This window comes from Pleuronectes platessa, chromosome 11 (genome assembly GCF_947347685.1).
Source record: "Pleuronectes platessa chromosome 11, fPlePla1.1, whole genome shotgun sequence".
NCBI classification, from domain to species: domain Eukaryota; kingdom Metazoa; phylum Chordata; class Actinopteri; order Pleuronectiformes; family Pleuronectidae; genus Pleuronectes; species Pleuronectes platessa.
Window position 1 is genome coordinate 10,086,195 of NC_070636.1, and position 11,465 is coordinate 10,097,659.

The 11,465-nt window shown below is 43.1% G+C and overlaps 1 protein-coding gene across 1 annotated transcript in view; it reads left to right on the forward strand.

Moving 5' to 3' along the window:
- The window catches only part of msrab (methionine sulfoxide reductase Ab), a 33,785-nt gene extending 22,920 nt beyond the window's left edge, over positions 1-10,865 (forward strand). The window contains exons 5-6 of the mRNA XM_053434905.1: positions 7-113; positions 10,518-10,865. Coding sequence (XP_053290880.1) covers positions 7-113; positions 10,518-10,691 — 281 coding nt within the window. The 3' untranslated portion in view covers positions 10,692-10,865. The remainder of the gene's footprint in view (positions 1-6; positions 114-10,517) is intronic.
- The last annotated feature ends 600 nt before the right edge of the window (positions 10,866-11,465 follow it).

Consider the following 11,465-nt stretch of genomic DNA (forward strand, 5'->3'; position numbering starts at 1 on the left):
ATGCAGGTATGAGGCAGCAGGGGGACCACGGTTCTCAGTATCGTTCAGCTATTTACACATCCAGCCCCACTCAACTGGAGCGGGCATTGAAGAGCAAAGTGGTCTACCAGCAGGTATAATACCCCCACAGCCACCACAAGGTTTCTTTATGACATTTACTCAAGCAGGGAGTTACACATAAACCAAACCATGTGAAAAGTAAAGCAGTAGCAGCAGAGCATTTGTTGTAATTTGTTATTCAGTATTGACACATAGCATAAAACGCATGACCCCAACATCCCTGTCAAATTAACAATTTAATAATAACTTTATATATGTAGACAAAAACTAGAATGGCCCATAAACCCCTTACTAAACCACATTTAAATGTACTAGATCCTGATTTATATTTGGATATGCACGATATTGTACACATCAGTTCCAATTAATGTGCCTAATTTTGTATTTTCTTCAATATTATTTAACTATTCCCTGGGAAATGTGGGAAAATGTCATAAAATGGTTATAAAAAATACTGGTTCTCCACTTTGTCCCAAACTTTAATGGGTTCTTTCTTGGCCTTGGTCCGATCTTTCCGCCAGGTTTGTTTTTTGCGTAATCCTGCTGAATGTTCAGAGGCGTATACGGGTAACAAGAGAAGACACCAAGCACAATAACTCAAACCACAGCAAGTACTATAGTACAACATTTGAAATCCAAAACAACGAATATAATCATGTCGAATTTAAGATAAGTAATAAAGTGTATAAATTACAACATAATTAATGACTAAAACATTTTTCTTTTGAGAGATGACTTTTAATCATAGATGTTAATGTGTTTAGGAAAATTATCAGCATAAACTAAACATGATTTTGCTATACTTAAAAACATGTATATATATATATATATATATCTTTTTCGGCCGTTAGGTGGGATTAGGCTGTATAATGTGGAGTTGCTCCAGTTATTTGAATAACAAACAAAAGCCTCTGGAGTGGTGACCTCTCGGAGTTGGATACTCTTTAGTTAGGCAACGCCAACTCTGTTTAGTTGATCCCCACCTCCATCTAATCACTGTCCCCTTTATTAAACTGAGAGAGTGGAAAGGGGGTCGATAGGTCATCTACCTCATTTCTAAATCTCCCTTTCAGTGGCACACGCGTCCCCCTTTTGTTCTTTCCATCCATCTGCCCGTCCGTCCATCCGTTGATCCCTCCATCACTTCACTCTCTAAATGGTATTCATGGACAAGCTGTGGGGTGCAGAGGGGAGCAAATTATGATCGTCATGGTTACTTGGACACCGGGGGTCAGCAGTCACGGGCCACAGGGCTGCCACGTTACCATGACGACAACCTCCCGACCTTGGCCTTGGGCTGGGGTCAGAGGTGAGATAGGAGTTGCAGCTGGGACCAGCAAGGTGGGGAAGAGGGGGAGGAGAAGAAAGAAACCAAATAAGAATGGAGGCAATCAGATCAGAGGCCCATGACTGACAGGCTATCAACTGACGGTGACCCCACACACACACACACAGAATACACCATCCCTGTGTTTGCTATGTGAAACCACAACTGTAATCTGTTAGGTTGGAATTAATTTAGTACAAACAAATTATTATAAGTAACTTTCTTGACTTGAAATAGGAGACGATGAAACAATCTCAACTCAAAACCCTTTTAGCTGTAGAATAACATTTTTTAATCATCCTTGTCTTAAAAGTTGAGTTTCAAAGTTCTTTCTTGACCTTGGAAACAAAAATCCAACTTCTGTTTGTATACAATGATTCCCTTAATAATTATTACAACATAATAATAGTTAAATGAACTTGAAACTTAACTTTTGAGATGATGTGACACAGTCTCTTGAATATTAACTCCAAAATCTCAAGAAATCAGCAAGTAAATGGACCTTGAGGTGAGACCACAATTGAGCAGTACGTACACACACACTCACACAAAAACAAAACTACAACAACAACAGTAAGGAAAAGAATCAAGTTCATTTGCTTTATTTTACACTTAATATGAAATTAAAGGGATGGGTTGAGCTGCTGTGTCTTGAAAAACTTTTCTGGTCACAACAAAGCAGAAGAGGACGGCAGAAGAAACAAATATATCAGTTGGCTTCATTTCACACATAGCAGGGATTTATAGACATGGAAAAATGTGCAAAGGTGCAAATGTTTCAGTCCTTGTAAGACTTCCCTCTGTGCGGGATGAGAAATTTAAATACTGGTTCTCCATATAGGCCTCTTACAGGTGCACAGGTCACTTAATGTTAATACATTTCATTTATATGGGGGAGAATTTTATTCCTGAAACATTAACATTCTCCTCCAGCCATATATACAAGTACTTGTTGTGAGTTTCTTATGAAATTTCATGAAGAACTGCAAGAACGAGCTCAACTTATTCTGAACATAATAAATGACTTGATATCACGTTGTCTTTAATAAACACACGGAGTGAAAACCCAACTAAGAAAACAAGCCTATAGGGTTTACTGAGTTAATATTACAGCAGGAACAGCAGCAGACACTCGCACATTTACAAACACCCACAGGAGAAACAACACTGCGACTATTCCCTCCGTCTCTCTCTCCACCAACGCTGCTGACACCACCGATCTGTCAACCACTTCAGTGGCACCCCAGTTTCATCTGAGGGCCACTGGGACGCGCATCTTCTCAAAGCGGCTGACACACTCTGAACCAAAATGGCAGCTTCCTGCCCTGAAATGGCTGCCTTGCCGCATTGATGCTGAGTCTCAAGAACGCCCGACTTGAAAACGGCGTCTCCACGGAGCAGGGGTTCGGTTTGCATGTCTGTCCGTCGGTGCGTGTGAGGTTATGTGTGAGCTCCATCCCAAAAGGGCTGATGCTCTCTTGTCGGAAGAGAAGTGCATTGGGTGGAGAAGGTGGAGGCGACCTAAAATGACCAGAGATCGTCGGGCGTCACGAAATCCAGATTCAGCCCCGATGCCAGCCCTCTGCCACGCTCACATGTAGCATACACACACACACACACACACACACACACACACACACAGACATACATTTGGCACATACACGCACAGCCCAATGAATAATTAACCCAAACGAAGAGTCTCTTCTGCAGGGCTTTCAGTTTCTTAACTTCAGCTTCGGAGGAGGAGGTTGGGGGATGGAGGGGGGGGGGGGGGGAGGCGGAGGGAGAGTGAGGCAGAAAAGCTTGTTTAAGCGCGAGAGCAGAGAGGGGGAGGAGAGGGAGCAGGGGAGAGGAGAAGGGAGTTCTCTATAATGAAATTTGAAATTTGCAGAACATCAAAGGCTTCTGTAGCCGAGCCTCTGTGGCAGCAGAGCAGAGAGGAGGAGGAGTGCATCTCTCTTTCTCTCCCTCCGTCTGCCCCTTCTCTCACTCTCTTTCCCTCCATCCCTCCCTTTTTCTCTGCTAAAATGTGTCTCCCCAGAGCTGGGTGGGGGGGTGAGTGGAGGGTAAGAGAGAAGGGATTGGAAGAGTTGATTGGGAGGAGAGTGCGGGGTGGGGGTGGGGCTGGGTCAGAGATGGGTTAGGGTTTGGAGAGAAAAACGGGAGAACAGGGGTTCTGTCTGTGTGTGTGTGCGTGTGTGTGTGTGTGTGTGTGTGTGCGTGCGCGTGCGTGTGCGTGTGTAACAATAGGCTTTATCAAGCCAGCTTGAATATTGTGTCTGTCACACATGCATGTGTGTAGGGCCTTGGAGGGGTGAGTGTGCCCTCTGATAAGGCATCCTCACTTAATGAGCTTGAAAGGGGGATGGAGGGGGGGACGCAGGGGTTTGGATGATGTGTGGAAAAAAAAAACGGGGAATCGTTGGAGGCTAGAAGTCTCGAGGAGAAGCCCTGGGGTTTTATTTAAAAGGGGGCACAGCATCAGCAGGTTTTGTAATCGGGCTCGAAGTCACACCAGCTCTCGTCTCTCGTTTTGGAAAGTGTTCAAGAGTCGGATTTGCTCCTCCAACTCTTCCCCCGGCTCTCACATTTTCCAGTCTGTCTGGGTTTTACACGCAAATCTCAATAGTTTTGAATATGTGCAAAACTTATTGATGATAACGAGACCAAAACAAGACGGCAATAGAAAATCTTACTGGTTTAATTTTCTGAAATAACTTTTTCTTTGAATCGCTAAAAGGCGTTTTCTGACAGATCTCTGCGTTTTTTCCGTCGACAGATGTTGAGCAACTTGTCGTCTGCCCTGGAAAAGAACAGACACAAATATCAAAACCCCCCAAAAATATTGCAGCGCGCGCCGCCTCGCTCCGAGACTGAAGTGCGTGCGTCATCTTCTCCCTCTCAAAATGTAGGAGCGTTGGCTTCCTCGCTCACAAAATGTAGGCGCGCTCGCTGAAGATTAGAGCCCAGCTAAAATGGATGCCTGACCCGCGCTGAGAGAGAGAGATGAAAAAAACCCTCTTCATCCTCTGTGCATAGACAGACACGCGGAGGGAATAGACATCCTTTAGCTCACACACACACACACACACAGTCATAGTGATGTACATGGCTGTTTCACGTGTAGGGCATTTTATAGATCCTCACAGCAACAAGAAGCATAGCGACCGTACCACCACCTTTTTCTCTCTTTCAGATCATTCTATTCTATTTCACTCTTTCACTGCTGTTTTCATTCCATCACTCTCTCTCTGTGTAATCTCCCATGCTCCTCTCCTCCTTCACTTTGCTCCCTCTCTCCCCTGCGTGTCTCTGCACCATCTCTGTGCCTCGTTTCTCTCCCTGTCCGTCTTTCTCCTTCACCCTCTCTCCCTCTCCCTCTCTCTCTCTCTCTTCCTGAGGTCATTGAGGGCAAGCATGGCGCAGCGGACTAGTTGATAAGTATCATGTCGGGGCCATTTCATGTGTTTTCAGTCACAGACACATTCTATGTACCGTTGTTAGTTTTTTTTACATTTTAAAGATGTTGAAGGGCTTTTTTTGTGTGCACGCTTGTTCTGTTGTGCGGCTGCGGTGAACAAAAGCGATCGCCATTCTGCATTAATGTCTTGTCTTTAAAATCTGAGTTACAGTAACTAAAGGCTTTATTTAACTACAGCTTTAGGGATTTTGTATTTTCATTTACGTCGTACAGAGGATCTTCCATTTTACGGCAAAGGGGTAACCCAGGGGATTGGAGGGAAAAGTTGTGATGAAGGCCTTCAGCCACACTCGAAATAGAAAATGTCCAATGAAAAGTTATGTTTTATATTCCTATTTATTGTTTATTGAATATTATATATTTCTGTTCCTGGCTGCAGCGACTCACAAAAAAACAATTTCCCACCGTGGATCAATAAAGTATTTCTGATACTGATATCAACAAGCCCAACTGTAATAGATTTTTTAAAAAGTGATATTGATACTTCAACGTGGTAAAAGATATACGAATTTGACTGTAGATTCATCTTTCACAAAATTGTTTTCCAACTCGTAATTCATACTTGTTGTGCCTGTTAAGCAAATTTGATTTTAAGTTTTAAATTAAGTCAGAGACGATTAAAAGAAATTAAAAGAAATGCAGCGGTAGAGGTGAAAAGACGTAATAAACCATACACTCGAAACGGGAGTGGATTAATGGGTGATTACATAAATCACAGAATTGAGGTCATATCCCTTTTCAAATGTCTCCGCCATGAGTCATCGGGTGTCACAAACTCTCTTCCCCACCACTCCAGCCGTGGGCCTTCCGACAGGAAAAAGAAAAAAAAGACGAAGAGAGCGAAACAAGACAGCGGGTTAAAGGAAGAGAGGAGCGCGTACATTTTTTTTTTACTCCTCCTTCTCCTCCCCTTTCTTCTTCCTCCACCGCCACCTCAACCCTCTCTCAGGGTGTCACGTCCTATTTGTGTCCCGCGGCTGACTCTGGTGATGGCGATGGCGAGAGGGGGCTCTCTCTCTCTCACTCTCTTTCTCTCTTGCTCTCTCTCGCTTGGCTGGATAGCAGGGACGACTTTGTGGCACGAATAGATGGTCTGTGTTCACATGGGGGGGAAGAGAGAGAGAGAGAGAGAGAGAGCAAGAGAATGGGAGAGAATCAGCAATGGAGGGAGATGGAGAGATTCAGAAAGGTGGAGAGAGGGAGAGAGAGAGAGAGATGCACCCGTTCAGCCATGTCTTTGACAGGGGAGTCTTTCCGACAGGCGTGAAGAAAGGAAGGGCTGACTGGGCTGAGTGAGCGCAGCCCTGGACACACACACACACACACACACACACACACACACACACACACAAACACACAAACATGTTCTAGTCACTTAAGTGGACATTGCATTGACTTGAATTCATTCCCTCAAGATTTAACTCAGTATTACGACCACTCTTAATCTTAACTATAATCGTTACCTTAACCAGTAACCATGTCTTAACCTTACAGTGTAGCCATGATGTTACTACATTGTGGGGACCTGCAGGAAGTGAGTCCCATTAGGCGTCTTTTTATGAGACCACAATTGAGCAGTACGTACACACACACTCACACATGACGCATCCCTTGGTTTCACTCCTCACCCACACACATACATATACCTAAATTTGAACGTCATCAAAATGCTCAACTTGATGACGTCTATTTCCCTTCTGCAAATTCCCTCCATCTTTGCCATTGTTACCATCCACATCCTTCCCTCCATTCCTCTGCTGCTGCTGCTGCTGCAGTGAGAGAGAAAGAGAGAAAGCAAAGCCACATAAGGTTATACACAGTGGCGTGACGCCATGCATTCTGATTTATAGATCTAAAATGGCCGCCGTGTTGTGACTGCTGTGGAGGGTTGGTTGGATGGAGAGGGGGCGAGGGAGTGGTGTGGGGGTTTAGCACTTGCTTGGAAGAGCAGACCTTTTTCTTGGACGTAATGTTCTCCTCACATGAAGCAGCAGCCCGCGCCCCGGAGGCTTCACTGTACTCTGGTTTGGTGGTGATGACTGATTAATTAGGCCATGGTGCACTGGTCTCCATGCGTGTGTGTGTGTGTGGGGCGTTTTATACCACAGTGCTGTTGGATTTAAGCAGGCCAAACTGGTTTTTCTGACTCACACACACTCTGTGCGGGCGCGTGGCGAGCGCTGCGTTCAGGCTGCACTGTGGTGCGTGGACGTCGGGTCCTTCCTGCAGGGAGATTAGAGCCCTCACATTGTAGCGGGCAGCCACTGAGGACTTGGAGGTCAGCTGCTGCCTCAGCCTCTCTGTGGGGCGCGGAGCTTTGATTTACTGACTCCACTGCATCACCTCCAGCAAACACACACACACACTAACTTGTACACACACACACACCTAATACCACACTGCCTCCATGTGGACAAAATCACACATTACCCTCCTGCCCCTCACTGACAGTACTTCCTCTTAAAAATGACATGACACTTTTTTCTTCTTAGAAAAAGCATGCACAGTTCTGGCCAAAATAATTAATTTCAGTGCTTCGGTTATTCTGTTTAGTTCCAGCATCAGTGAGAGATGTGTTCATGAAACGTGTTCCTTCTCTGTGACTTGGTTACTTCAGCAGGAGACAGCTCATCTGTCTTCATGAAATTCAAATCCATATACTGGGAGATTTTAAAACAAATAGATAAACAGACTGTTGACAAACAAGTAGATGACTGGTGGGACCTGGTTACTATTGGGGACACAAAGGTCAGGTGCTTGATACTTTTTCTATGACTTTTTTAGAAATATTATCCTCCTGGCTGGTTTTAAATGATATAAGGACACAACTTGGAGGTTATTTTATTGGCTTAACATTTAGAGGTATTATTTTTAAATTAGATTTCTTTCAGGATTCAGTATACTTGATTTGATTCCTGACAGAAGTATTTTAACGGACGCCTTCTAAAGCAGCTTCAGGTGACATTGATGTTACTCCTCAGGAGATGAGACACTGTTGCTGCTTTAATGATGTGAAACATTCACATGATTCAAAATAAAGTGGATCCTAGCCGGCATTAATACCAATGGGAGATTTTGAGCCAGTTGGTTTGAAGCAATAAAAGAACGCTGGTACAGTAGAGTTCCAGAGATTTTGATAAGATCAGCTGATAAGCTGAACCGGCGGCTCACGTTGATCCAGTTTCATACCAAGAGACTAAACTCATCTGATTTGTGGCTCATCTAGGGACAGCACACATTTTGTTTCGATATTCTTGATACTCTTTGGCCACTTGGTGGCAGCAAAGCAACCTTTCTACGTAACTTTGAGTCAACCCATTGAGTTGAGATCATTTCAGCACAGCAGCTAATCATGTTGACATGGAAGATATTGATCAATAAGGAGTCAACTTTATTGCCCAGTTCTTGACTTTAGACTGAGCTAAGTCCTGGAGGAGATATCTGGCTCATTAGCTGTGAAGTTTTCCACCATACCTGCTTGTCTTTTACTTTGTCTGTGTGTACTCTCATGCAGGTAATGTATAGTTGGTTTATTAGAGCTTTTTTACTGAAAACATTTGCTGGAAAAAATTACGAGAGCAATGAGAGTGAAACTAACATCTGCAAAGTATGATCATGAATATTTCAGTTTTTGTCTGAGTTTGTTGCTTTGCTTGTCTGTTAGTCAGCAGGATTACGCAAAAACTACTGGACACGTTACCACAAAGCTTGGTGGAAGAATGTGGTTCGGGTCAAAAAAGGAATCCAGGGGTTTCTGTGTATTGTGAGATTGGCCAGTTTTCTCACAATACAGAGAAAAGTTCATAGATCAAGATGAAGATATCAGACATGTGTAGGGGACCATTATTTGAATGTCCAATTTGGGGCGGATGTAACAAAAAATCTGGATCTAAGGAATTTAAAGTGGTTTTATAAAGTGAGTGCTGGGCCTTGGATGAGGTATGTGCTCTACTCGGTGCCATTCTAGTTCTCTCTGGGTTCATCCTATCGCTAAAAGTAACAGCTTTTACATTTCACATCATTTGAGCCATTGTTCATGTCAAACTATTGATTATCGCAGCTTCCTCTTGGAACATATGCCTGCAGAGAATCATTCCTTCACTTTGCCAAAGGATTAAATGCCATATTCACCATACTTCTGCAAATAGATCATCTTAACAATGTGCTTAAAAATGTGAATTAAACTGCTTTTGTATTAAAATAAGTATTTTGTGTATGTTTCTTTAAAGACAGTCTTCCTGCCTCACAAATTTGTGTTCATGGAATCCATTGTAACCTTTGTGAAAACAGCCTGGTCCCGGGCACAAGATATGAGCAAGCTACCAAACTCAAACAACAAATTTCAAAGTTCTGCAGTTCTCCCGTCTTCAGATGAACAGTTGTCCCGACAGCATCCCTGACTGTATCATAGAGAGACAGTGTGTATGCTGAAGTCTGATGAGAGCAGTAGAGCCTGGATTGCTTCGGTATCGCGGTGCTCGCTGAACCCTGCCAATCGACGCCTCCACAGAGCCGAGCTCCTTGCTGCTGCGCTGTTTTAAGGTGCAGCGTGCTACATGCAAGCTACTTGTTGCCCACAGACGGTCCTCAGTGCACCTACAATGTGCCCATTCGTCAGCTCTCTGGAGCACTGATCTACAGAGGGCTGTATTATTAGATACAAAGAACCACTCAGCACAGCAGGTACACCTTTGATACATCTCTCAGAGGTGTTTATTGTGTGTACGTGTGCTTCTTTTCTTTTCTTTTTTTAAGTGCATTTGAAGCCTCCTCTCGGGATGTTTAGAAAAGTGTAAGTGTGAAGGAGTCTCGAGGAGTTCTCAAAGAGAGCGGATACGCTTTGATGCGTCGTCCCACGGAGAGCGCCACAGAGGCAAGCCGCGCTGCAGAAGAAAGACAGAGAGATGTTCCTTTCTTCTGTCACTCAATCACCCTGCTGTCTAGTTGAGGAGCACAAACTCTTTACTGTATTAGTGAAAGGTATCGAAAGTTCACATCCAATACTCTACAGAACACACCACTTAAAAGCTGGGCTCATTCTGAGGAGGAAGAGTTGAATCCTTGCCAAGACCTTGGTGACGGAAACGGTCTGCAGGAACACTTTGCTGCAACTAGAATTATACTCATAGAAAAATCTTTTAAACTTGTTCACATCCGAGGATCCCTTTGGAATCAATTCTTACAGAGGAAGTCTTTGTGTATATTTATGCTTTAAAACATAGAGTATATAAAGATGGACGACACGTTTCCACTTCCTCTACTATCTAAAATTAAGTTAAACAAGTCTGCCCAGTAGCAACCGACGGATGTAGCCATAGGACTGTGGTCCCGCCTACACACCCGTTCGACCAATCGCAAGTCATTCTTTGCTGTCAATCATGACGTTTACCCTGTTTTGTGTAGCATTGAATAACGAACTAAACTAAAGTTAAGTTACTAGAATAATTAGCACTTGTACAAACTTCAACTACAACTTCTTTTTTTTTTATGTGCTTTGAATTTTTAGTTTGGTCCACATCCCTTCTAACATACAGGAGGCAGGCTTTATGACGTGTACTGCAGCCAGCCACCAGGTGGCAGTCAAGACACTTTGGCTTCACTTTTGAGGAGTATTTTTTTATGATTTTAATATTGTATTTTTGCCCCCAGGAGTTGGATAAAAAAGGCTTCGGCCCCATAACAACAGAGATCCGGGAGGGGCAGCAGTTTTACTACGCTGAGGACTATCACCAGCAGTACCTGAAGAAAGTACCGAAAGGTTTCTGTGGCCTCAAAGGCACCGGAGTCTCGTGTCCCATCGGAGCCACAGAGGATGAAGTGTGAGATTACATATAGAGAAGGGATCAGGTGATGGATAAGTATTTTTGTATGGGTACAAATGTTGTCATTAACTGTTATTATATGTATGAATATTCCTAATGTATGTGTAAGTATTTTTAACTTAAGATCATGTAAAATCATTTCTAATTACTAAGTCCTCAATAAGTGCTCGCTTGTTGTCAGTCTTGAGAACACAGTGTACAGTAAGGTACTTGTCTTTGTGTAGCACTGTTCAGATTAAAACTGAATGATGTACAATATACTAATAAGAAATGAATGATAAAGAAGATAAATAATAAATAATAGAATTAAGCTTTTAAGATACAGCAGTGTCTGTTGGATTGTAGCAGCTCTCAGCTTCCACTGGGTGGCGACATTTCTCAAAAAATAGCAACTGTGGCAAAGAAAATAATCTACAGTTTGTGGATTGAAAGAAAATGTATCAACTCTACTGGTTTTCAAAACCAGCACATCCTTTTTTCTTTTTTTTTTACACCCATCCTAAAGCCAGAACACAGCGAGAATTCAGACGTTATTGTCAAAGTAACGATTTATTAAATTCTGATTTTAATATAATCATATTTATTTTACAAACAAGGTCAACACAACAAGCTTTACTTTAACGCTGTTTTGGATTGCTCTTATAATTTCGTCATAAATAACTGAGGCGTATGAAGTAATCTCAATCAAAACAGACATTTTGCCTGTGTTCATGCAGGCAGGTGTCTGACCTAATGTGTGTGTGTGTATCACTGTTTCTATGAGGGACAAATGGAT